General features: G+C 43.1%; 1 protein-coding gene across 3 annotated transcripts in view; it reads left to right on the forward strand.

The window, feature by feature from the left end:
- NOMO2 (NODAL modulator 2) overlaps window positions 1-26,909 on the forward strand; it is a 62,466-nt gene that overhangs the window by 10,124 nt on the left and 25,433 nt on the right. For all 3 annotated transcript variants that reach the window (XM_036917927.2, XM_036917926.2, XM_036917925.2), the window contains exons 6-16: window positions 1,496-1,568; window positions 3,785-3,937; window positions 4,463-4,600; window positions 4,931-5,020; window positions 7,536-7,641; window positions 7,838-7,988; window positions 18,478-18,652; window positions 20,061-20,202; window positions 21,297-21,428; window positions 22,512-22,648; window positions 24,226-24,313. In XM_036917927.2, coding sequence (XP_036773822.2) covers window positions 1,496-1,568; window positions 3,785-3,937; window positions 4,463-4,600; window positions 4,931-5,020; window positions 7,536-7,641; window positions 7,838-7,988; window positions 18,478-18,652; window positions 20,061-20,202; window positions 21,297-21,428; window positions 22,512-22,648; window positions 24,226-24,313 — 1,385 coding nt within the window. The remainder of the gene's footprint in view (window positions 1-1,495; window positions 1,569-3,784; window positions 3,938-4,462; window positions 4,601-4,930; window positions 5,021-7,535; window positions 7,642-7,837; window positions 7,989-18,477; window positions 18,653-20,060; window positions 20,203-21,296; window positions 21,429-22,511; window positions 22,649-24,225; window positions 24,314-26,909) is intronic.

Here is a 26,909-nt window from a genome sequence, read left to right on the forward strand (position 1 = left end):
TGATGAGATGATTAAACAAGGGTCAGCATCCATAAAGCACCCACTGCAGAGCCTGACACATAGTAGGCCTTCATTTAGTTGTTGAGACTGGCTCTGGAGCATGATGGCCTGGATTTGAATCCTGGTTTCCCTGTTTGCTAGCTCTTTGATCCAGGGCATGTTGCACAATGCCTCTGGGCCTCAATTTCCTCATTTATAAATGACGATAATCATGGAACCTACCTCCTAAGGTTATTGGGAAGATTAAATTAGTATTATCATTTCAAACTGCTTAGCCTGGAATATGTGCTTAATCGTGTTTAGCTCAATAGAGATTAGCTCAATTACGATTAAAAAAAATCATTTTATCACTATTACATCAAAATCATTTGTAGTTGGAACTGATGACTGTTTAATTAACCTTGTTGAGTTGAATTTAAAGAATTTGTTTAATGGATTTAAATCACTAAGTTGTAAATGGTAACAGATGTGCCAAGATTAATCCAGAATAGTTCCAAATGATAATTTAGAAAGCATTCAGATCATTACTACTTCAATATACAAAACTGACTGAACTGCACCATGGAAATTTATAATGAGTCTGTCAGTAAGCCATCCAATTTTTAAATGAGAAATTATTGAAATTATTTTTGAGTTTTGACATAACATTTACTTCTTCTTGATTGATGCATCTCCAGGCCTGGTTTTTAAGAAGGAATATGGAGATTTTGTTTTCTCTGGACCAGTAGTTCACTGTCAGCCTTGCTGGGAAAAGTGCCTCGAACTTTCTGAATCTTTCATCTGCATTTAAACAGTGATTGAAATGTGCAGAATTAGGGGTGAAATCTCACTAAGCCCAAAAATCCAATAATAACTTCAAATTTATTGTAGCAAAGTGATTTCCTAGCTCTAGCCAGCTATTACAGGCTATACTTGGTCTAATAGCATGCTACCCCAGAGCAAGAGAGTGAGTTTGTAGTTCACCAGAATTCACCCTCTCACTACCTGGTGCCAGAATGTGTTATACATGATTCTCATAACAGATCTGAGCTCCTTTGCCTAGGATTCAAAGCTTGCTGTCATTTGCCCTGCCCCTGTTGTTAGTGACATCTTGTGTTAGCCTCCATTTAAGCCTGTGGGATCTCTCTCTGTCCTTGGAGTTCAGATGATTCCTCCTTTCCCACACCTCCCTTCCCTTCCCCTTGCCCTTTCCTGCCCATCACTTCTGCCAAAACTCACTTGAGTGTTCTGTGACTGATCCTGCAAATCCACACTGACTGGTTTTAATGCCCAAAATCCTTGGGGTTAAGAATGTAGACCCTCCTTCCTGCCAGTGCATGAAACACCTGTCCTTGCACACAGTGGGGGCCGCCTGGTGTGGATTTGTATGGTGAAGGATTTAATTCTTTGGCTTGTGATAATTCATACACTATTTTCTTGCACTGCCTATGTTAGTCATAAAATGAGAAAGACTGAGCGGTTGGGAGAAAGTTAAGCAGTATTTTGTATTTCTCAGGTTTTCGTTTTTTAAAGTTCTTCCTGGAGATTATGAAATCCTTGCAACTCATCCAACGTGGGCCTTGAAAGAGGTGAGCATTTCAGTTATGTCGATAACTGGGCCGAACAACATGCTGGTTGGGAGACAAATGTAGGACTGTTCAATTCAGAAATAAAATGGGTTTTTCCAAAAACAGTTAAGAAAACATTAGTCCTGTTGGTTCGTTCGGTGGTACCTATAAGGTAAAACTCCCTAACTGTAGCAGGTGTTGCTTATGATGGTTTCGGTTTTAGGTGACAACATTGTCTTCTTGCTGTGAAATCGGTCTGTTATTAACTATGGCTTATTTTAAGCTATATCAATACCAGAAAGACCTGATGGGATTTGTCTTGTAATCCTTTTTTTCAGTCTGAAATGATGATCTATAAATACATGTTAACATTTTAAAAACTTGAACCTGTACCCAAACAGAATGTCTAAGAATGTTTATTGCAGCTTTCTTTGTAATAGCAAAATACTGTCAACAACCTAAGTGTTTATTAAGAGGGGAGTGGATTATGCTTTCATCACACAGTAGAATACTGTCCGTCAGCAGTAACGAATGAATGGAGTGACATGTATCAATGTGAATGCAATTAAAAACATAAAGTTGAAGGCAAAAGGCAAGTTGCTGATGGATAAGGAAATACAATAGTATTTATATAGTGATTAAAACACCCATGGTCATTCCATTTGTGGGTGTATTCATATGTAGAAAAATTACAGACATGCATGGGAGTAGCAAATACCATACTCATAATTATGATTCTGATATCTGTAGCAGGAGGAAGGGGATTTGGAGGTATACAAGGGTCTTGATTTGTATATTTCTGTTCTTTTATGTCTTTATCTAGTTAGAGCATGTGTAGGTGTTCTTTACTGCTTTTTGACTAAAATAGCTTACAATTAAACATCAAAAAAGGAAGAAATGTACTAGGTGAAGTTTTGTACTAGCTGGAAAAACACTGAAATGAGAATTAAAGGACATTTTGCCATGTTAGTTTTTATATTAGTTCTGAGCCTGTGTCTCATTCTTGCTGAAGAAGCTTCAAAGTCAGTATTTCAATTTTTCCTTTACAGGTTTTATTCATTTATAATTGACAGTGTGGCTTTATACCTAGATGTATCTGTATACTGTCTATGACTTTAGGTTTTCAGGGTTTTAAAAAAAATGATTTGTTTAAAACTCAGTGGCTTCAATGTTATAAGTAGAATAAATTTTAAGGCTCACATTGTTTGATAGTTGTATGCATAAAGGAATTTGAGTTTATTACTATAAAATTGTGTTTTGAAGTAAAGCGTGCTCTTAAAAGTCAAAATAATGATTGTAGATAAGTAACTGGAAATGCGTTGAGATAGGGGGCTTTTGGATGCTAGTTCTGCTCTGTTTCTGGGTGCTGGTTACATGGTATGTTCAGTTTGTGAAAATCACTGCACCACACACTTAGAATATGCACACTTTTCTCTCTGGAGTTGTACTTTCAACAAAATGTTTTAAAAATGCATGTATGTTTACCATGAAACATGGGGAAAAAAGTATGGTACAGCAAGCTCTTTTAAAAATTGGACTATATAGAAGAACATAAAGAAGTGGAAACAAAATTTGGGAGATGGAAACGTGTAAAGGAAGTAAAATGTCATCGTCATCTTCATTATGTCACATTTCCTATACTTTATTTTGCACATTAAAAAAATAGATGTGCTCCTGTTCTTTTTTTTGGATGTTCTCCTGTTCTCTGAGACACATATGCTGGATCAACTGCTCGGTATAGTACAGGCTTCTGTCCTCTCCTCCTCCCCTCCCGCCCAGAGGACCTTCATTTGTCACAGGAGAGCCCCACCCTCATTCTGAATGTCCTGGGGCCAGGCCTCAGTCTGCAAGGAGCTGAGCCTTCAGAACCTCTAGGGAGACTGGAAAGGAACTGATATGTGGGAAAGGTGGAAAGTGGGGCCAAGTGCCAGGGAAGAGAGGCCCCAGGCAACCACTGGAGAACATTCAGCCCCTGGAGAGGGGCAGAGTTGGGGTGAAGCCTGAGAAAGGAGTCTCAACAAGTCTCTAAGTTCCTCTTACATTGCTGACTGTTGGAATTTTTACAAAGAATAAATACATAAACACAAAATGGAAAAAAAATAGATGTGGTCATACTACATATGCAACTTTGTTACTTTTTCTCACTTAATATTTCAGCTTAAGCGTGTCTTCACGCTGTCAAACCCGTTGCCAGTGTTTTGTTTTTTTTTTTTTGGAAATAAAATCTTCTCTTATAGGCGAGCACCACTGTGCGAGTCACGAACTCCAACGCCAATACCGCCAGTCCCCTTGTGGTGGCTGGTTACAACGTGTCAGGCTCTGTCCGCAGTGATGGGGAGCCCATGAAAGGGGTGAAGTTTCTTCTCTTCTCTTCTTCAGTAGCCAAAGAGGTAAGCAAAGACGGGTGAAGAACAAAAGAGATTGTGGGCAGTGGGGTGAGGAGCTGGGGGATTACAGACTAGAGGACACTCTTCAAAAGGCAGGTCAAGGTGATTTATAGTCTAAGCATTTAAGACTGTTGTGTTTCTCCGTTGAGTGTCTCTACTGGAGGCACTGGACTCAGGTTTTGAAATCAGTCAGACCCAGGTTCAGACAAATTACAGCCCTGCCACTTAGCAGCTGGTGGACTTCTTCCTGAGCTCCGTTTTCTTGTCTGGAGAATGGTGGCCCATTGGGGGGAAGGACGGTCATGTTGTTTTCTCCAAGAAGATTGTACCAGTTTTTAACTTTTCAACTTGAATGTAAAGATTTTTGTTCTTTTAATCTCTACTCATATGTCCTAGATTTCAGATATGTATATATATTTTTCTGCAATAAAGCCTGTGAAAGTTTTTCTGTAGTGTGATTGTTCGATGATAATTGGAACATGTAAGTAGAGAAGGACGTCTTTTTTTTTTCTTCCCCCTCTGGCATAGGATGTCCTGGGCTGCAACATATCCCCAGCGCCAGGGTTCCAGCCCCAGGAGGAGAGCCTGGTGTATTTGTGCTATGTGGTCTCGAAAGAAGATGGCTCCTTCTCCTTCTCTTCCTTGCCAAGTGGGGGCTACACTGTGGTGAGTGCAGCAGATGTCCATGGTGTGTATGCCTGGGACTCTGATGACACAGTAAGAGCCAATATCATTTTGGTGTTTAAAGAATAAATGGTTGGCCCGCAGTTGTGATGACATTTTAGCTAGAAGTTACTTAAGATGAGACTCCGACCCTTCAGTAGTTGCCGCAGAAAGTGCAGGCCTTCCTCTTTTAAAAGGGGCAATAGTTACGAATGAGAGCTTCTCTTGGCTGCCTTGAACTTCTTGTCATTTGTGGGCTGCTGGATCAATGATTAATATTGATGATCAAATCATGTTACTGGTTTTTCGTAATTACCAGACTCTTCCTTCCAGATTCCCTTCTATCGAGGGGAGAGGATTACCTTTGATGTTGCTCCTTCTAGACTTGACTTTACAGTGGAACACGACAGCCTGAAAATTGAGGTAAGACCTCCCTGCCTTCTGGAGGGACAGGTGTTTGAGTTCCCTTTCCTGGGCATAGGCATTGCAAACATATTAAAAAATTATATCAGTATTTTATCTAGAAGGCTGTTGGAAAAAACAGAATCTTGTGCTCTAGTCTAGTTTAGCCTGGGATCTACTAGCAACCTCACTTCTCTCACATACTTCCTTCATTGTATCTACTTAATTCAATGAAGTACATGCCAATGAGTTACTGTTGGGATGGGCATATAGCAGTGACCAAAAGAGGTAAAAATTCCTGTTCTTTTGAACTCTTGGGCTAATGGCAGAAAGAGGCGATATACTTATAGATAGATAAATTAAAGTTGTCAAGTGTTCTCCACAAAAATAAAGCAAGAAAGATGATTACATAGTTTGAAGGTTTAGACAGATTGCAGTTTTATAGGATGTGGTGGGGAAGTTCTCACTGTGAAGGTGTTTTGAGCAACACCTGAAGGAGAAGAGGCAATGAACCATACTTCTATCTGTGGGAAGAACATTTAAGACAGTGGGAATGGCAGGTGCAAAGGTTCTGAGGCAGAAACATGTCTAGAAGGTTTGGGGAACCCCAAGGAGGCCATGCCATGTGGGGTTCTGAGCAGAGGAAAGGAGTTTGCAGGAGGCAGGGTGGAAGTGAGGTCCCAGTGGAGACTGGAGTAAGCCAGGTGAGAGCTGACAGCTGGGATCATGGCGGGTGATAGGTGGGTTGATGGATGGGGTGAGAGTTGGTCTGACAAACTCCCTAAACCCTAAAATAGATGGCAGATGTGGTTTTTTAAAAATCACAGTTACATCTTTAATTACAGAAGTAGAAAATGGTTACTGTAGAAAATTTGCTAACTAGAACAAATTCCAAAAGAAAACAAGTCTTTCATAATTGGACCACCCAGTGTTACAGTTATTGAAAAAAGTAAGATTTTAATAATTTCTTTTAATGGTGCATTTGGAAATACTGTGTTGATGTAGCTCAAACAGGTAAGAGCTAGTAGGTCACATGCTCAGTGGGGTTCTGCCTCTGCTCTTTAAGATTCAGTAGAGCATTTGCCTGCTCTGTGTGCATAGGAAGGGGGATAGTGGGTGAGAAGATCAGTCCTTGCTTGCTTCAGGAGGCCTGCGGAGAAGAACAGGGGCAGGTGAGTGGGGAAACACATTCCCAGATCATAACCAAATAGTTTTTCAACAGAGAGATGAAGTGAATTTCAGGGAGCAGCCTATAAGTTTCATGAGGTCAGGAGCTATTAGTCTTATTTTATGTATTCCTAAAATGTGATATAGTACATGTACACAGTAGGTGCATAATAAAAGTGTTGAGTGGATATCAAAATTAGTAAGTAAATTAAATTGCATGTTTTTAGGAGGATCAAGAGGGGCTATGTGAATAAAAAGGAAGCCAGTTAATTTTTTTAAAGCTCTCTCAAATGGCTGTTGCGTGTATCCACATTCATTCAGGAGTCATATTGAGTGCCTGCTGTATACCAGGTACAAAGGCAAAAAGGTCCCAGTTTCTCTGGGGCTTGCATTCTGATGAGAAGTAAACAAACCATAAGAAATCAAACAAGGGCATTTGAGATATTGGTTAGTTTGATGAAGCTAATAAAGGTTTAGTGTGATGGACAGTGACTCGCTGGGGTAAGTGGTGGGGTCTCCTGAGATAAGACAGGGAAACCTTCTTGGAGGTGGTGACAGTTTGAGCTGAAACCTGAGTGATGAGAAGGAGCGGCCTCCTCCCAGGTCTTCTCCAGATGTGGGAGAAGAATGATCCAGGCTGTGGGAGTGGCTGGCACATGGGCCCATGTGAGGAGTGTGGGAGGCACGTGCACATGGTCAACTTGAGGACCCAGAGATCAGGGTGGCTAGAACATAGCGACTCCTGAGAGAGGAAAGCCGTGGCACTCACGAGCGAGGTGGGCGCAGACACTTACGGACCTGGTGCAGAAAGCTGGGCCAAGGGCAGCAGCGGGGCTTGGTGAGGTGCTCTGGGTGCCATTAATGAGGACTGTATTCAGGTCGTGGGATGCCGCAGGAGAGGGGCATCGAGACGGGGAACCGCAGGACTGGCTGCTGTTGGAGTGGGGGTGGGTGGGCTTCAGGGTAATGCTGGGGTTTACGCTTGGGAGATGGGAGGGAAGTGTGGTTCCCCAAAATAGAGTGTCTGGAAGGGAGCAGGCAGGTAAGGAGCAAGGGCTGGGAAGCTCTTACACATTCAACTTGGTGGTCTTTAACTGGGGAAGTAAGTCTGTAAATAATTATTCGGTTATTGGACAAACTTCAATGTGTTGAAAGTCCAAGAAAGAAGGCAGACACGGGAAAAGTGCTTCCAGTCAGGGAGCAGCGTGCGCGAGCTGGGTGAGCTCAGTGGGGGTCTGGCCAGCACGGCTCTGGAGACTCCAGGTGCACGGATGTGATGAGCAACGTGTGAGTGGCCGTGTGAGTGGCTCGAAGGAGGCTTTAGTGGCTCAGGCACATGAGAACCTTCTTCCTGTCCTTCATCTTCTAGCCCGTGTTCCACGTCATGGGATTCTCTGTCACTGGGAGGGTGTTGAATGGACCTGAAGGAGAAGGTGTCCCAGAAGCAGTGGTCACTCTGAACAACCAAATCAAAGGTGGGCAGCCATGTTACGTTGGCCCCTGGAACTGTCTCCCAGTGCTAGTTTTTGATCACAGAGAGAAATAGAAAGGAAACAGAATCTTAATGACTATGAAAATATGCCAGCATTTTGTCTCAAGTATTCTTGTGTAGATGGAGGGGTATGCAGTCATTTTTGGCTCATCTTTTGTTTGAATGTTTTTGTTTTACAGTTAAAACAAAAGCTGATGGCTCATTCCGTCTAGAGAATATAACAACTGGGACATACACCATCCATGCTCAGAAAGAGCACCTCTACTTCGAAACTGTTACAATCAAAATTGCACCCAACACGCCTCAGCTGGCTGACATCATCGCAACAGGGTGAAGTAACTGTGTTTGGGTCTGATGTACCAGTGCTCACGTTGGCAGCCGGACACTGGCTGTGTCAAACAGCCAGATGCACTTTTAGACACCTTTTGAGAAGTTCGGGCGGGCCTCTTTAGAAAGATGAGTGTGAAATCTTACAAACTGAAGGAAATTATACGTGTGGATGCTTAAAGGGAAATTATCTTGCTTCCAAGTTAAAATGGGTTTAAGTTAGGAAAAGATGGTTCATGTCTGACTTCGCACCTACAGGACCCTCCCGGTCCTGTAATTCTGGAGGACTCTGGAAGGTGGTATGGTTGGTCAAGGAAGTTTGTTGTAAAGATGCTTTGGGTTGTTGCCATAGTTTCTCCTGCTTTGTGATACTTACTGTGAGTATGTGAGAGGACTTCCTGTGGTTGAATTTGTATAGTTTTATCGTGCAGTGACATCGTGTAGCACAGAGGACCCAGGCCTGGGGGTGAGAGCTCTGATCTTCCTCTCACCTACATGTGATCTGTACAGTGGGGTGCTGCCCTCTCTGATTCAGCAGTAGGTCCTTGTTAACACGTAACCTGATGAGAGGGGCAGGCCTAGCTTGCAGAGAGGCCACATAAGAAAAGGCATGCAGTGCTGGAGTGGCATGGTGTGTGTGGATGGGAGCATAAAACTGGGTGTGGTTGGAGCATGAAATGCACACAGAGGAGTGGTAAGAACGGAGGGGTAGACCGCAGAGGCCTCCTCACTCCCTGTTGGAATATGGGGCTTTTTTTGCTAGGGGCTGCTGGGCCAGTGAACAGTTTTGAGCAGGGAGGTGACATGGTTAGATTTTTGTTTTCAGTGAGGCACTCTGGGGTCATGGTGGATGACTGGAGGTGGCACTCTTGTGGCATGGTGGATGATGGCTTTGAAGGGGACAAGACTAGGGCTCAGGAGACCTGGAAACAGAATTTATGAGGATTTGCCTTATGGGGAAATCAAGGACAGATTGGAAAACGATTTCGGAGTTCCAATCCGAGAAGCAGGATGACTGTGGACAGGAAGAGAAACCACAAAGGTGACAGGGGTTCAGTTTTGGCCACTGGGGTCCATAGGGCCACTAGGTGGCGCTCTCCAACAGACGTGTGGACAGATTGTAGATCCAACAGATGAGGCCCCTTGGCAGCCCAAACCTTAAATGTGGAAAAGCAGATAGAATTGGGAGAGCAGTAGACCAAAAATGGACCACTGGCACTTGAGGAGTGGCCTCAGGCGAATCTGGGGCCTCAGGCAAATCAGGTATGAGGTGGTGCCTAAGGGGAGGTCCAGGAGCTGAGCCCTGAAAACAGTCCATTGACTTGGTCACTGAGGAGGCCCAGTGACCATTTTCTGCAGACAGGTGAGGGTCAAGGTCAGGGGTTCAGTGGTGAGTGCAGCCCAGAAGCATATCAGTTGTGGAACCCAGAATTGTGTCTCTGTTGTGATAGGGCCTCAGAAAACAGTTCTTGGATTTAAACCCTGCCTCCTTCTGTCTTATAAACTTCCTTGAGCAACTAGTCTGGGTGAGCAACGCTAGAGTGATCTGGGATAAATGCTAGTGAACCAAACCAACATTATAGAGATGGGTTTTCATCTTACTGGGGAGACAGACAGGAGATGAGTACATTTGTGATCGTGAATTATGGCAGTTGTATAGGAAGAGGCCCAGTGCTCTGAGAGGACCTAGTTTGGGTTGGGAACTATGGAAGGACCTCTCAGCATCTCTGAGACCTTTGGGAGGATTGCAAGATAGCCTAGTGGAGAACTTCCCAGGCAGAGGGCACAACATGTTCCGAGGCCTGCAGGGGAGAGAGAGGAGCTCCCTGGGGTCAGTTGGTGTGGTTGGAGGCAGTTGGTGCAGTTGGAGGACTATGCGGCCTTGTAGACATGGGCTTTTTTCCCCCAAGTGCAGTGGAGAGCTGTTGAAGAATTTCCCCCAAGTGAAGGGAACCATATGGATCGTGGCATTTTAGAAAGTTTTTTATTTCCCCCTGGCCGCTGTATAGAGATTGGATCAGAGGGAAGCCAGAGTACAAATGGAGGGACTGGAAAGGCGGTGATGACAGTTGTCTGGAGGAGATAGGGTGTTGGCTGGGACCAGGGGAAGGAGCTAGAAGTAGTTGGTAGATAATGTGGAGGGAGAATCCACAGGCCTTGTGCTGTTGGAGACCCAGGTTTCTTATTTGAGCAATTTGGTAGATGGAAAAGGTGCTATTCACTGATAAGGGGAAATTATGTTTTTGTATTTTCTTCTTTAAAGTGGAATTTTTAAGTCAAAGAAAGGAAAACAGCATTTGTTGAGCAACTTCGGAAAAATTCATCAGTTTCCTTTTGGGCCAACGTAACACAGTTGCCTTTTAATTCATTGATATTTCTTGCTTAAAAAAAAATTTCCCCATTTATTTGAAAAACACTCTTTGGCTGCTGTCCAAACAACTATATGAGAATGTACCAACATGGCCAATTTTTATCCATAAATGTATTAAACCCTGATGAAAGAATTCATTGAAACAAATCAATTTTTAAGGGCTTCATAACAAACCCTCTCCCATTGGCTTTTTAGTTTATTTCCTTTTTAACTAAACCAATATACATTTGAGGCTTGGGGGAACTGGATGCTTCTCCTTAATTGAGAATATGAACTAAAACAGATCTTACAGTAAAATATTTAAAACTTAGGCAAAGAGATGCAACTTAACAAATAAGGTGACATTTCTCCTGACTGTAAATCAAGAGAATATGAGAAGTCCTTAAGAATAATTCATCAATATTCCCTTCCTATCCTGTTATTCTGAAAGTACACAGTAGAGGAATGTGAGAACAAAATACGTACCTTTTAATCTAGATCAGGGGCTTATATGCTTTTTCTATAAAGGGTCAGAGCATAAATATTTTAGGCTTCATGGGGCATATCATCTGTATAACAGAACCCACCATAGACAATTCATAAATGGATGGGCCCAGCTGTGTTCCAATAAAACTTTATTCAGGACATTGAAATCAGAATTTTTTTCATAATTCTTGTGTGTCGCAAAATACTCTTCTTTTGATTTTTTTCCCTTTCAACCCTTTAAAGATGTGAAAATAAAGCACAAAAACCATCCTTAGCTCATAGTCCATACAGAAGCAGGTGGCTGGTGTGACTTGGCCTCTCAGACCATAGTTTCTTGACCCCTGCTCTGGGCTGTGAGCTCCTGTGACAGGCTAATCACTTCGCTTTAAAGAGATGTGTGAGCTTTTCATTATTCCTAGATTTCATGTGCACCTCATTCCACCACTTTGTTGTTCCTTCTGCTATTTTTTATTTGTGGGAGAGTGGGTGTTCAACATTCAGTATACCCCATAACCATCTGACATTGAGTCCAACATTTTTTAGTGTCTTTCTGTCAAAAATAACAATTGATTTTTATTTAAAATGATTCTTTTAAGATTAGAAAGTATAATCCTCAGTGAAAGAAACAGTTATGGCCCCCAGCTATGGTGCATTATTACCCCTTAACACGTCGAGTGATGAAAAAATGAAGACCGTCACTTTGAGGACGATGGTCTTTGTTGGTTTGTATCAGTGAGTGGGTGTGCCTTTCATGTGCCTCCCAAGGCATGCTTTGCAGTGCTTTATACACTCCTCATCTGCCTCCTCCAGGCTCAGTCATTTCCTTAATAGGGCTTTTCAAATATAAGTTGCTTTTATGGCTCCTAGTTCCTGAGGAGTCCAGTTTTAACTTCCTTTTTTTTTTTACTTGATTACCTTTTCTGTTCAAATCTCTCACATTGCTTTTATCCATGCATTATATATAATCCCAGGCGAGGAGGGCTTCTCTAATCACCCCACCTTGTTTTTTATTGTATTTTTTTAAATTTTAAAATTTTGATATCATTAATGTACAATTACTTGAACAACAGTATGATTCCTAGACTCCCCCCATTGTCAAGTCCCCCCACATACCCCATTACAGTCACTGTCCATCAGCATAGTAAGATGCTATAGAATTACTATTTGTCTTCTCTGTATATACTGCCTTTTCCATGTCCCCCCTCTCTACATTATGTGTGCTAATAGTAATGCCCCATTTTCCCCCTTATTCCTCCCTTCCCACCCACCCTCCCCAGTCCCTTTCCCTTTGGTAACTGTTAGGCCATAGTCCATTCTTGGGTTCTGTGAGTCTGCTGCTGTTTTGTCCCTGTAGTTTTGGCTTTGTTGTTGTACTCCACAGATAAGTGAAATAATTTGATAGTCTTTCTCTGCCTGGCTTATTTCACTGAGCATAATACCCTCTAGCTCCATCCATGTTGTTGCAAATGGTAGGATTTGTTTTCTTCTTATGGCTGAATAATATTCCATTGTGTATATGTACCACATCTTCTTTATCCATTCATCTACTGAAGGGCACTTAGGTTGCTTCCATTTCTTGGCTATTGTAAATAGTGCTGTGATAAAGATAGGAGTGCATTTGTCTTTTTCAAACTGGGCTGCTGCATTCTTAGGGTAAATTCCTACGAGTGGAATTCCTGGGTCAAATGGTATTTCTATTTTAAGTTTTTTGAGGAACCTCCATACTGCTTTCCACAATGGTTGAACTAGTTTACATTCCCACCAGCAGTGTAGGAGGGTTCCCCTTTCTCCACATCCTCGCCAACATTTTTTGTTGTTTGTCTTGGATGTTGGCCATCCTAACTGGTGTGAGGTGATATCTCATTGTGGTTTTAATTTACATTTCTCTGATGATTAGGGATCTGGAGCATCTTTTGATGTGCCTGTTGGCCATCTGAATTTCTTTTTTGGAGAAGTGTCTGTTCAGCTTGTCTGCTTATTTGGCTTATTTGCTTTTTGTTTGTTGAGGTGCGTGAGCTCTTTGTATAATTTGGATGTCAACCCCTTATGGGATATGTCATTTATGAATATACTCTCCCATACTGTAGAATGTCTTTTTGTTCTGCTGATGGTATCCTTTGCTGTACAGAAGCTTTTTAGTTTGATATAGTCCCACTTGTACATTTTTGCTTTTGTTTCCCTTGTCCGGGGAGATATGTTCATGAAGAAGTTGCTCATGTTTATGTCCAAGAGATTTTTGCCTATATTTTTTTCTAAGAGTTTTATGGTTTCATGACTTACATTCAGGTCTTTGATCCATTTTGAGTTTACTTTTGTGTACAGGGTTAGACAATAATCCAGTTTCATTCTCTTACATGTAGCTGTCCAGTTTTGCCAACACCAGCTGTTGAAGAGGTTGTCATTTCCCCATTGTATATCCATGGCTTCTTTATCGTATATTAATTGACCATATATGCTTGAGTTTATATCTGGACTCTCTGTTCTGTTCCACAGGTCTATGGGTCTGTTCTTGCGCCAGCACCAAATTGTCTTGATCACTGTGGCTTTGTAGTAGAGCTTGAAGTCAGGGAGCGTAATTCCCCCTGCTTTATTTTTCCTTTTCAGGATTGCTTTGACTATTTGGGGTCTTTTGTCATTCCACATGAATTTTGGAACTATTTGCTCTAGTTCATTGAAGGATGCTGTAGGTATTTTGATAGGGATTGCATTGAATCTGTAGATTGCTTTAGGCAGGATGGCCATTTTGACAATATTAGTTCTTCCTAGCCAAGAGCATGGGATGAATTTGTATTTATTAGTGTCCTCTTTAATTTCTCTTAAGAATGTCCCTTAGTTTTCAGGGTATAGGTCTTTCACTTCCTTGGTTAGGTTTATTCCTAAGTATTTTATTCTTTTTGATGCAATTGTGAATAGAATTGTTTTCCTGATTTCTCTTTAGTGTACATCGTTAGTGTATAGGAATGCAACAGATTTCTGTGTATTAATTTTGTTTCCTGCAACTTTGCTGAATTCAGATATTAGATCTAGTAGTTTTGGAGTAGATTCTTTAGGGTTTTTTATGTACAATATCATGTCATCTGCAAACAGGGACAGTTTGACTTCTTCCTTACCTATCTGGATGCCTTGTATTTCTTTGTTTTGTCTGATTGCCATGGCTAGGACCTCCAAAACTCTGTTGAATAAAAGTGGGGAGAGTGGGCATCCTTGTCTTGTTCCCAATCTTAAAGGAATAGCTTTCAGCTTCTCACTGTTAAGTATAATGTTGGCTGTGGGTTTGTCATATATGGCCTTTATTATGTTGAGGTACTTGCCCTCTATACCCATTTTGTTGAGAGTTTTTGTCATGAATGGATGTTGAATTTTGTCAAATGCTTTTTCAGCATCTATGGAGATGATCATGTGGTTTTTGTCCTTCTTTTTATTGATGTAGTGGATGATGTTGATGGATTTTCGAATGTTGTACCATCCTTGCATCCCTGGGATGAATCCCACTTGATCATGATGGGTGATCTTTTTGATGTATTTTTGAATTTGGTTTGCTAATATTTTGTTGAGTATTTTTACATCTATGTTCATCAGGGATATTAGTCTGTAATTTTCTTTTTTTGTGGTGTCTTTGCCTGGTTTTAGTATTAGAGTGATGTTGACCTTGTAGTATGAGTTTGGGAGTATGCCCTCCTCTTCTACTTTTTGAAAAACTTTAAGGAAGATGGGTACTAGGTCTTCATTAAATGTTTGATAAAATTCAGCGGTGAATCCATCTGGCCCGGGTGTTTTGTTCTTAGGTAGTTTTTTTATTACCAGTTCAATTTCTTTGCTGGTAAGTGGTCTATTCAGATTTTCTGTTTCTTCCTTGGTCAGTCTTGGGAGGTTGTATTTTTCTAGAAAGTTGTCCATTTCTTCTAGGTTATCCAGTGTGTTACCATATCATTTTTCATAGTATTCTCTCATAATTGTTTGTATTTCTGTGTTGTCTGTTGTGATTTTTCCTTTCTCATTTCTGATTCTGTTTATGTGTGTAGACTCTCTTTTTTTCTTGATAAGTCTGACTAGGGGTTTATCTATTTTGTTTATTTTCTCAAAGAACCAGCTTCTGCTTTCATTGATTCTTTCTCTTGTTTTATTCTTCTCAATTTATTTCTGCTTTCATCTTTATTATGTCCCTCCTTCTACTGACTTTGGGCCTCCTTTGTTCTTCCTTTTCTAGTTTCATTAATCATGATTTTAGACTGTTAATTTGGGATTGTTCTTCTTTCCTGAGGTTGGCCTGTACTGCAATGTATTTCCCTCTTAGCACAGCCTTCGCTGCATTCCACAGATTTTGCAGTGTTGAATTACTGTTGTCATTTTTCTCTATATATTGCTTGATCTCTGTTTTTATTTGGTCATTGATCAATTGACTATTTAGGAGCATGTTTTTAAGCCTCCATGTGTTTGTGGGCTTTTTTCATTTTCTTTGTGTAATTTATTTCTAGTTTCATACCTTTGTTGCCTGAGAAGCTGGTTGGTACAATTTCAGTCTTTTTGAATTTACTGAGGTTCTTTTTGTGGCCTAGTATATGATCTATTCTTGAAAATGTTCCATGTGCACTTGAGAAGAATGTGTATCCTGCTGCTTTTGGATGGAGTGTTCTGTAGATGTCCGTTAGGTCCTTTTGTTCTAATACATTGTTCAGTGCCTCTGTCTCTTTACTTATTTTCTCTCTGGTGATCTGTCCTTTGGAGTGAGTGGTGTGTTGAAGTCTCCTAAAATGAATGCATTGCATTCTGTTTCCCCCTTTAATTCTGTTAGTATTTGTTTCACATATGTAGGTGATCCTGTGTTGGGTGCATAGATATTTATAATAGTTATACCCTCTTGTTGGACTGACCCCTTTATTGTTATATAATGTCCTTCTTTGTGTCTTGTTACTTTCTTTATTTTGTAGTCTATTTTGTCTGATACAAGTACTGCAACTCCTGCTTTTTTCTCCCTGTTAGTTGCATGAAGTATCTTTTTCCATCCCTTTACTTTCAGTGTGTGTATGTCTTTGGGTTTAAAGTGAGTCTCTTGTAGGCAGCATATAGACCGATCTTGATTTTTAATCCATTCAGTGACTCTGTGTCTTTTGATTGGTGCATTCAGACCATTTATGTTTAGGGTGATTATCAAAAGGTATGTACTTATTGCCACTGCAGGCTTTAGATTCGTGGTTACCAAAGGTTCAAGGGTAATTCCCTTACTATCTAACAGTCTAATTTAACTCACTTTGTGGCTATTACAAACATAACCTAAAGGTTCTCTTTTTTCCCCTCCTTTTTCTTCTTCCTCCATTCTTTGTATATTATGAATCATAATCTGTACTCTTTGTCTGTCCCTTGGGTGACATCTGTTTAGCCTTAAGAATACTTCCATCTATAGGAGTCCCTCCAAAATGCACTGTAGAGGTGGTTTGTGGGAGGTAAATTCTCTCAACTTTTTCTTACCTGAAAATTGTTTAATCCCTCCTTCAAATTTAAATGATAATCTTGCCGGGTATAGTATTCTTGGTTCAAGGCCCTTCTGCTTCATTGCATTAAATACATCATGCCACTCCCTTCTGGCCTGTAAGGTTTCTGTTGAGACGTCTGATGATAGCCTGATGGGTTTTCCTTTGTGTATTATCTTTTTTCTCTCTCTAGCTGCATTTAAAAGTCTGTCTTTATCCTTGATCTTTGCCGTTTTAATAATTATATGTCTTGATGTTGTCTTCCTTGGGTCCCTTGTGTTGGGAGATCTGTGCACCTCCATGGCCTGAGAGACTATCTCCTTCCTCAGATTGGGGAAGTTTTCAGCAATTACCTCCTCAATGACACTTTCTATTCCTTTTTCTCTCTCTTCTTCTTCTGGTACCCCTATAATATGAATATTGTTCCATTTGGATTCATCACACAGTTCTCTCAATATTCTTTCATTCTTAGATATTCTTTTTTCTCTTTGTGCCTCAGCTTCTTTGTATTCCTCTTCTCTAATTTCTATTCCATTTACCGTCTCTTCTACTACATCTAATCTGCTTTTAAATCACTCCATTGTGTGTTTCATTTCAGATATGGAATTTCCTAATGATTGAATCTCCAACTTAAATTCATTCCTGAGTTCTTGAGTATTTTTTGTACCTCCATAAGCATGTTTATGATTTTTATTTTGAACTCTCTTACAGACAGATTGGTGAGTTCAGTTTCATTTGACCTTTTTTCTGGGGTTTGTGAGATTTTGGTCTGAACCGTGTTCTTTTGACATTTCATATTTCTGTGTGGTGCCCACAAGAGCCCAGAAGCTCCAGTCCCTGGAGCTTCTCAGCCCCTAGAGTGAGGTTGGGGGTCATAGGGGAGCAGAGCTGGTGCCTGGGGGGAGGAAAGATCTGTTTCCTGATTCCCGTCTGTGGTGCCTGTCTCTGGTGTCAGAACAAGTGGGCCAAGCACACAGGTGTAAGCCTCTGTGCTTTGCATCTCTAGCTGTTGTAGGCGGGGCCTCCCTCTGGCTGGCCTGATGCCAGCACAGTGACTGCAGGTTTGTGAACCAGTGTTGGCAGGCTAGGAGGAAGGCGCAGCAGGCTGCGTATCACAGAGGGGAGCCTCAGAACTGAGTAGGCAGCCAGGGGGATGGGGCACCTGAAGCTCCTCAAAGTTCCCAACCAGCTGGGCCGAGCACACCCAGACAACCTTGTCCAGCTCTCCCCTCCCCCGTGTAGTAAGCTCCATGCAAACCCTACTCCTTTAGCGGCCCTCTCGCTGCTAGGACGCCTCTCAGACTGCCTGCCTTTTCCTTGTCCCAGAGCGGCTGGGTGTGGATCCCCTCCTCTACAAACGGCAAGAATCAGTCTCTCGAGCAGTCCACCTGTCTGAGCTCCCCATCCTCCAGAGCACCACACAGTGTAGGTTTCTGCTCCCAAAGCAGACCTCCAGGGCTGGGTGTTCAGGAGTTCTAGGCTTCCACCCCCTCTCCCGCTCCATTTCTCTTCCTCCTGCTGGTGAGCTGGGGTGGGGGAAGGGCTCGGGTCCTGCCAGATCAACGCTTTCCTACGTTACCCTGTTTCATGAGGTCTGCTCTGTTCATGAAGTCTGTATGCAGTCTGGTTCAGCCTTCTTTCTTGTTGTTTTAGGGTTAGTTGTATCAATTAACTACATTTTCATACTATCTGTGGTTTTGGGAGGAATTCTCTGTCTCACCTCTCACGCCGCCATCTTGAATCCCTCTCACCCCACCTTGTTCTATGGCCTGGGTAATGCCATGGTTTCTTAGGCAGCTTACAGCTCTTGCATTTTAGGACCAGTCCACATTCTCCGACCAAGGCTGGTCCTCTGTCAAAGATCCAATCCCCTGAAACGTTTTCGTCTTCTGCAGATTTTCTGAAAACTGTTTGTGCAGTGGGGGATTGCCCAGACCACCCAGAGCACGCCAACAGCCCTGCCTCGGACTTCCGACCTTCCTCTGCCCTTATGCAGAAGGAGGTCCAGTCTTCCTCCCGAAGGTTGCTTTTTAAAACTGGCGTCATTTGGGCTGCTTTCCCTCCTCATTAAGGCTAAACTAGTCTCAGGGACAAGGGCTGGAAGAGGGAATGCGTAGTTCTGGACGCTGAGTGCCGCTCCTGGTATGACTGAGTTCTCATGCTGGAACGAATGGGCCTCTTGTTGCAGGTTCAGTGTCTGTGGCCAGATATCGATCACTCGCTTCCCTGACACTGTCAAGCAGATGAGTAAATACAAAGTTGTCCTGTCGTCTCAAGACAAGGACAAGTCTTTGGTCACCGTGGAGACAGATGTTCATGGATCATTTTGTTTTAAAGCAAAACCAGGGGCCTACAAAGTCCAGGTATGATGAGTTTTGTTCTATTTAAGATAATGGAAAAAAGCCATGATTTTTAAAAGGGTTATTATTAGCCAAAATGGGTTAGAGGAGTAAGGAGTATTTCCAGGAAGACTTCTTATTTTGAAGGCTTTACTTTCCCATGTGTCACAGTAGAACAGACAGGCGACCAGTTTAAAAATGATGCACAGGCCTTTCTCTTCCAGTCCTGGTGTTTATCAGGAGTTAGTGTCAGGCTGCCAGTCACGCTTCCACCTTCTCAGGCTTCTGGCTGCTATAGAATATCCATGAGTCCCAGAGGAGATCAAAATGAACTCTTTATTCATAGCAACACAGTAACTTCCACAGTGCATGGCTTCTGGGACCGGAGGCCACATAGGCCTTCCCTTTTCCTCCCTCACCCTGAAATGAAGATGCCTGGGCAGACACCATCTGATTTTTCCATCCATCCAGGCAGGCAGAGAAGCTGGGGGACCCTGGCCTGTGCTCTCATGAAGGCCTGAGCTTAGGTGGGGCCAGCAGGCAAGAGATGAGGCAGAAGCAGAGATCAGCCCACAATGCCTTCCAGTTCAGTGGCCCTGCCCAAGGGAAAGACCATGTTCCAGTGGATCCCAGGCCCTGGCCCATCAAGTCAACTGCTGCTCCTCTGCCCTGAGGAAGAGCAAGTGAGGGGCAGAGAGGAGGAGCCCTCTAAGACCGTGTTCTCCTCTAGGGCCAGTGGGATCCCTCCTGAGGTGATGGGGTGGGAGCGGCTGGTCTCCCTGCTTCCACTGAGTAGTGTGACACATGGGCTAACAGGTCCGTTACCACATTGCCAGCTTCTCGTGCAGTTGGCCACATTTACAGGCTTTTGGAAGTCGTTTCAAAGCAGGAGAAGGGACTGTTCCAAGGAAGGACAATTCCGGAATATAGTCTCTACCAGGGATGAAATGGGTGACCACTGCCCCCTTTTCCTAGTCCCTCCTCTTACTTAGCCTGAGAAAGGCACATAGAAGAAAAGGAAGAGGAAAACAGCCTAATTCCACCAGGGCTCATCCACATAGCATTTGCAGGTTCATAGCTTACGTCATGAGCTACCTCAAGCCAGGAAAGGTTCTGGGATTTAGTGTGGTTTGCACCCAGGGACAGGTGGCAGATGACAGCCTATGCGCCTCTGTGGATAAGTATGCCAGCCAAGTGTTTGTGTGTATATCATGGTACTGTCGAAGGCTAGTTTTATATATTTGATTGGAAATGTGTTTCTTCAGACAGCTGTTTGAGGATTTGTTGTGATTGTAAAACTGGGCCTAGAAATGAACCTCTCTCTCTCTGAAAATCTATTTAGCCTTGGGCCCAGATGAATGTTCTAGTGCCTGGTAGGCCAGGGGAGCCCAGCCCTCATGTAGCTGCTGACACTGTCCTCGTCTTCCTGCAGGTAATGGTTCCAGAGGCAGAGACCAGAGCAGGGCTCACGTTGAAGCCCCAGACATTTTCCCTTGCTGTGACTGACAGGCCTGTGATGGACGTGGCCTTTGTACAGTTTTTGGCATCGGTTTCTGGGAAGGTCTCTTGTTTGGGTAAGATGTTGCTTGAAAGCAAGCACAGATAGCGTCAAAGAAATAGGCAGTTAGAAGTGGGGTTCGGGTGAGCTTTTCCTCCTTGGTGGCATTTCAGACGGACAGCAGAGCCACTCCTTGGAGACCCTTTGAGGGTCTGTGCTCCATACAGGTCTTGCTGGAGGACTGCTGGAGTGAGGCACCAGGAACAGTTCTCTTGGAAAGTCTGCTTTGGCTCACAAGAGAGTACAGGGTTTTTTTTCCCACTCTGGCTGTGCAAGGAGGATGGAATTTGGCCCAGCTCTGTCACTTGCCAGCTGTGGGCGTGGAAGCCTTTACACCCGGCCTCAGTTTTTCTTCTGTAGAATGAGAATATTACCACTCTCAGAGGGTTTTGAGGAGCCTGAAATGTGGCCACATCAGGCAGTGTGGCACACATCTTACGAACATAGACTCTGGAACCAGACTGTGTAGGCTTGTCCCCTCTCTGTGACCTGGGGTGAGTTACTGAACCTCTCTGTGCTTTGAGTCTGACATCTGCAGGAGGGAGATACTGTGGTGCCGACCCCACCTGGCTGTTGTGAGGATCAAACAAGTTACTGTGTGGATAGCCTTTAGAAGTACCTGGAACATAGCAAGATCCATATACATTTTTGCCATTATTAGTAATATTCTGATGATATAGAGCCTAGGTCTGTGCCTGGTACAAAGAGAGCACTCAGTGAAGTTTCATCACCTTTCTCTCTTTTTCACTGGCTTCTGCTGGAGCTCCATAAATATCACTTCCCCCATTTCCTCTTAGCTCTCAATAGGTGCTCTGCAGTATCGTTTTCCCTTTCCTCTCTCCTGTGGCTCACACAGGGTGTTCAGTAGATGATGGGGTAGCTTCCACCATTGGTGGCTTCATGGATTGGTACTGATGACTGGAATCAGGGGAGACTTCTCAGAATCAAGTAGATGCATATTAGCATTCAGGGAGCCCTCTTGGCATGGCCCTTCGGGAGGTAACATGGCAGCAGGCAGCATGAATAGGTTGAGGGTTCAAGCATGTGCTGTGGTTCGTGAGGGCGGTCAGATGAGGACCCCCTCCACCGCCCCCCGTCTTTTCTCTGCAGACACCTGCGGTGACCTGCTGGTGACCCTACAGTCCCTGAGCCGCCAGGGCGAGAAGCGGAGCCTGCAGCTTTCTGGCAAGGTCAACTCAATGACTTTCACATTTGACAACGTGCTTCCTGGAAAATACAAAAGTAAGAACTGAAGGCTGTGTCTCGTGGCCCTCACACACTGCTATCTTTCTAAACTTTCTAAAATCTGACTCTCAAACTGCATCCTAGCTGTATACCTTTACCTGTTTAACTCTTCTTTGCCTCTTGACGTTGAATGTACATTGTTTTTTAGCATTGGGTGATAATGCACTAATGAAGGCTCTGCAGACTAACTGCCACCTTATCAGGACAACCCACACTTTTGTTCTCTTTTGGGAGGGTGTGGTCATTCATGCCATCTTACTTCTAAACAGTGGAAAGAGAGGGTGAAATAATTACACTGATGTGTCCCACCATGCCCTGGCAGGTTACATGATCTTTCCGAGACTCAGTTTCCTCTGCTAAAACAGGACTAATTGAACCTTTATGCAGAATGTAAGACAAAATGAAGTACAGTTTGTAAAGCCCCTTGCCCAGGGCCTGGTAAGCAGTAGGTGCTGGCAGATGTTTGTTCCCTTCTCCCTGCCTTTCTCGGGAAGCTACCCACTGTCTGTATTCCTTCTTTTTCAAAGCTCAGCTCTGAGATACTGACAGTGAATCACTTATAAAGTCAACTGCTTTTTCTGGGGAATTCTATCTTCTGTTATATCAGGGGTTGGCAAACTATGCCCTGAGGGCCAACTGCCTGTTTTTATAAATGGAGTTTTGTTTGAACACAGCAGTGCCCGTTATTTATGTATTGTCTGGGACTGCCTGCATGCTGCAAAGTCAGAGGCTGCCTGCATGCTGCAAAGTCAGAGGAGAATAGTTGAGACTGTGTTATACACAGTTGAAAATACCTATTTCTCTGGCCCTTTACAGAAAAAAGTTGCTGATCCCTGAATATCTTACTTGTAGTCTGACCTTTTGGTGCAGAGGTGAATTTCTTTCTTGGTGATTTTAATGACCACTGGTTTCAGTTTTTCTCTAGCAGTTGCTTGTTCCAAGCTTTGCTAGCTATTGATGTGTGTGGGTATGTATATGCTTAAACATTTTAAAACATGAACGCATTGTGATTGTCTTTCTCGTGGTATCCTGGGTGATTCCCTGCCCCATACCCATGTGTCTCTTTTTTTTGCTCTTCAGTAAGCATCATGCATGAAGACTGGTGCTGGAAGAACAAGAGCCTGGAGGTTGAAGTCCTGGAGGATGACGTGTCAGTGATTGAGTTCAGGCAGACGGGCTATATGTTGAGATGTTCCCTCTCTCATGCCATCACTCTGGTATGCGTGGCTTGGGAGGATTCTCATATTTGGAAGGTTACTTGTTTTTTGGAACTTGAGAAGGACTAGCCTGTAAAGAACATTATAATGAGAATGTTATAACCATAGTCAAGTCAGATTTCCTTTTCTGACACTCGACTCACCTTCCTATTATGGAAAGCATAATCTGGAAGCATTTCAAGTCCCTTAGTGAAAAGATGCCTTTATTTGGGAGGTTTCCTTGTCCTGGCTGCACGTTGGATTCTAACTCTGACCAGAGGTTTGGGGAAGCTGGAGGCATGGTGTAAAGCACATGGATTTTGTTGCCTTAAGATCATTATGCCCCACTTCTCAGGGTTGCAGTAAGGTTTAAGTAAACCTATTACGTTTTACAGTTTCCTTGGTCCACACGGTTATTATTTATTAACTGCACTGCTGTTACTTATTTATTATTTATTAGCAGGTACAGCTGAATCAGTTTCTCTAATGTATTTAGTCCAGTGGAGAGGATGGAGCTGTTAGACAGGACCTTATTCTCTTGTTGAGATAGTCTTGTGGTCTGAAAAGCAGTGGACCAAATGGATTTCAGGAAAGGGAATGACCTGTGTAGGTCCTTGTAGGTCTATTCATGAGTTTTATATAATTTTTTACTTCAGGCAGTGGCAGACATCATTGTCAGGTTCTAGTGGAGAAACTGAGGCAAACAGCCATTAAGCGACTGCATATGTTAAACACCGGAGGAATTGAAACTGATGTTTCCAATGCCAGTCAACTGCTCTAAGTGCTTAACTACAAATGTTCAACATACAGCTTTGTTCAGGAGATGCATTCATTAATAAATAGTTGAGAAAATGTGACAGACATTTAGGAAATTGTTCCTTCCCTAAGCCTTCCAGTGGGTTTCCGTTTCCCTTAGAGTAACATCCACATTCCTTAAGGATGGCCAGCAGAGCCCTTCCCAATGCCTACCTTACCTCCTGCCCCTCTCTGCCCCGCTTGCTGGGCCTCGGTACCTCACCCGCCTTCTCCGGTTCCACACCAAGTTCTTTCCCTCCTCTGGGCCTTTGCCCTTGCTCTTCCCTCTGCCTGGGAGCTATGTCTTCTCCATAAATGTAGGTAATTCTTTTTCTCATCGCTCAGGCTGCAGCCCTAATGTTACCTATTCAAGAGAGGTCTGCCCTGAGACCAGCAAGCTAAATAAGCTTCTGTGGTGATTGCTCTTTATCCTCTTCCCCTGCTTATTTTCCTCATCCCTCTATTACCAGCTGAAATCTATGGATTTCTTTGTTGACTACGTTGATTTTTCTGTCTTCCTATTTTAGAATGTAAGCCCCCCAAGAACAGGAGCCATGTCAGCAACAAAGGCCCAGCCCCTGAGTCTGTTGCATAGCAGATGCTCAATAAATATTAGTTGACTGAATGAAACAGAGCACGTTTTTGTTGGGACTATTTGGAGGTTTTTAATTTTCCTGTGGCACTCAACTGCTGAGATGATTAATGGGCAAAACAGATGACTGGTTCAGAAACAGAAATATTATTAATCATCTCAGTGTCTCCATTCCCCCCAGTAAGTCATTATATTGGCTTTGGTCCCTTAGGAATTTTATCAGGATGGAAATGGACCCGAGAACGTGGGGATTTATAACCTCTCCAAAGGAGTCAACCGATTCTGCCTGTCCAAGCCTGGTGAGTCTGGGAGGATTGATGTGCTCCGAGCTGGAGAAATGGAAAGGCACCCGGAGGATGGTTTGAAAAGAAACTGGGTTCTGTTTACATCAAGCTGGCAATTCCGGCTGTGGTTAGGGTACCCTTGTTTTTCTGTCTTTTTCCTCTGTGGGGAGCTGTGTTTTTATACAAAGAATTAGAGCTGGGGGTTGGAGAGGGTTCTCTTGGGTTTGATTTGGGTAGAGACCGCTGGGCCCTTTCACCTTTAAAAACATTACAACTTTGACCTCTCCTTATGGGTAATCTTTTAAAAATAAAATTGGGCCATCTCCCACCTTGCTTAAAATCCTTCAGTGGCTTCCTTCTTAACAACTTTATTGAGACACAATTTGCAGACCATAAAATTCATCCATGTAAAATGTACAACATAATGATCTTTAGTAAATATACTGAATTGTACCATCACTGTAATCTGGTTCAGAACATTTTCGTCACTGCAGTAATATCCTTCATGCACATTCACAGTTAATCTCCGTTCCCAGCTCTAGGCAGCCACTAGTCTATGTTCTGTCTCTGTGGATTTGCCTTTTTTGGGCATTTCCTATAAATGAAATCATACAATACTGGTATTTTGTCTGGTTCCTTTCACTTAACATGGCATTGCTGAAGTCCATCATCATGATCTGGAGTTTGTGTTGTAGCAGGTGTTAGCAATTTGTCCCTTTCTTATTTATTTATTACTGAATAGTATTCTGTTGCATGGATGTATCACATTCTGTGTATCCATTCACCAGGTGGTAGATCTCTGTGTTGGTGGCTATTAGGAATAATGTTGCTGTGTACACTGGTGTACAAGCCTTTGTGTGGACATTTTTTTTTTCATTTTTCTTGGGTAAATACTTAGAAATGGAGGTGAAATTCATATTTAATTTTTCAATAAACTGCCAGATTGTTCTCCAAAGAGGCTATAGATGTACCATTCGATTCTCTCACCAGCAGTGCACAAGGTTTCCTGTTTTCCTACCTCTTCACCAACATTTGTTACTGACTTGTGGGTGCAAGGTGGTATCTCATGATGGTTTTGTTTTCCTTTTAATTTAGTAACTTCTCTTGGTTCTCAAGACAAAATACAAAACGCTTAACCTGACCTTAAGCTCCTGTATAATCTGGCCCTGTCTGCTGCTCTCTCCACTCCAGCCGCTCAGTCCTGTGATTCCATTAGGATGCCCTTGGCTACAAGTAACAAACTCTGCACTGCAGGGCCATTTACAGGCTGTGGTTAATCTGGCTCACTAACAACGTCTTGCAACATGTGACCACAAGCGTGGGTTCAGCAGCTGGTAGATGGTAGGGTTGGTGTCTTTGTGATTCGTTTAGCCCTTTCACTTGCTTTTTTTTCCTTAAGTTTTCAAGACGGCCACCTTTGCCTCAGAAAACTTGTTACGTTTAAGGAAGAAAGATGAGAAGAGGGATGCCGGCGTTTTCCATGCTCACTCCTCCAGCAAGCATCCTTTATATCTCACTGGCCAGAACTGTCAATAGCTACAGGGGAGGCTGGGGGAGTTGGCTGGGTTGCTGAGGCTGGGCTCATTGGCTCCCTAAACAAAGCAAGATCTGGTCTCAAGGGAGGAGGGACAGCTCTTGGAGAAGCAGCTGGCAGGTGTGTAGGTCTGAGGCTGCTCTCTGCTTTAGTGCTCTCCCTGCCCCTCTTGCCCCACTCTTCACCTGGCTGTACCTTCCTACCCATTGCTTCTTGGTTCAGATATTCCTACCCCATGGGGGGTTGGCCCCCAGTGGTGCTGAAATCTCTCTGCTAGCTCTTGCTTTGTGCCCTTCCCTGCACTTACCACCACTGGTCTGCTGTGGCTGGTGAGCACTTCACTTGCTCTGGGTACAGTAAACCCCAGGAAGGCAGGGACCTTACATGTTTTATTCCTGCCATACATCAGTAGCTAGCACAATTTCTGGCCCGTTGTAGGTGCTGGTGCCTGGTCAGTGTCCTAGAATGATAGAACAAACAAAACAAAAGGAGAAACCTAATAATTTTTTTTCTACTAGTAACCACACTGGGGCTTAGTCAGTGTGATGAAAACAGTAGAGGTGAATAAATTTAAGGTTTTTGTAGGAAGTTTGGACAAAATGTTGCCTAATGGTCATTTGGGGGGATAAATTGTTAGACTTGACTCTTTCCTGACCCTGACTGTCTTTCTCTGGCAAATGATGACATACATCCCTAATCTGAGCGTCACCCTACACGCACTGATGGCATGAAAGTGTTTTCTGTGATTGTTTTGTAAATATCTGGGCCTTCCCCTGCCCTCTGCCCCTTTTAGGAAGATTTATAGGAAGGAGTTCAGGTCATGGTTTTCTTTCGGATCTTTCACACATCTGTTAAGTAGAACATTTTCAGTCTAATTCACAGTAGAAATATACCTTCTGTTCCTTCTTGTGCACATATCTGTTAGTGAGGTTGGAGCAGATTAAAGTACCCTGAGTTGTTAAATTACGGAAAGTGAAAATCCTGAGTTTGTGAGTAGATTGTTAAGCAGATTGGGTCATTGTAAGAAGTGATCCGTGGAAGCGGGAAAGGCATTCTGATCCCTTTACTGCTCATCTG

The sequence above is a fragment of the Manis pentadactyla genome, chromosome 10, assembly GCF_030020395.1.
Source record: "Manis pentadactyla isolate mManPen7 chromosome 10, mManPen7.hap1, whole genome shotgun sequence".
In the NCBI taxonomy this organism is placed as follows: Eukaryota; Metazoa; Chordata; class Mammalia; order Pholidota; family Manidae; genus Manis; species Manis pentadactyla.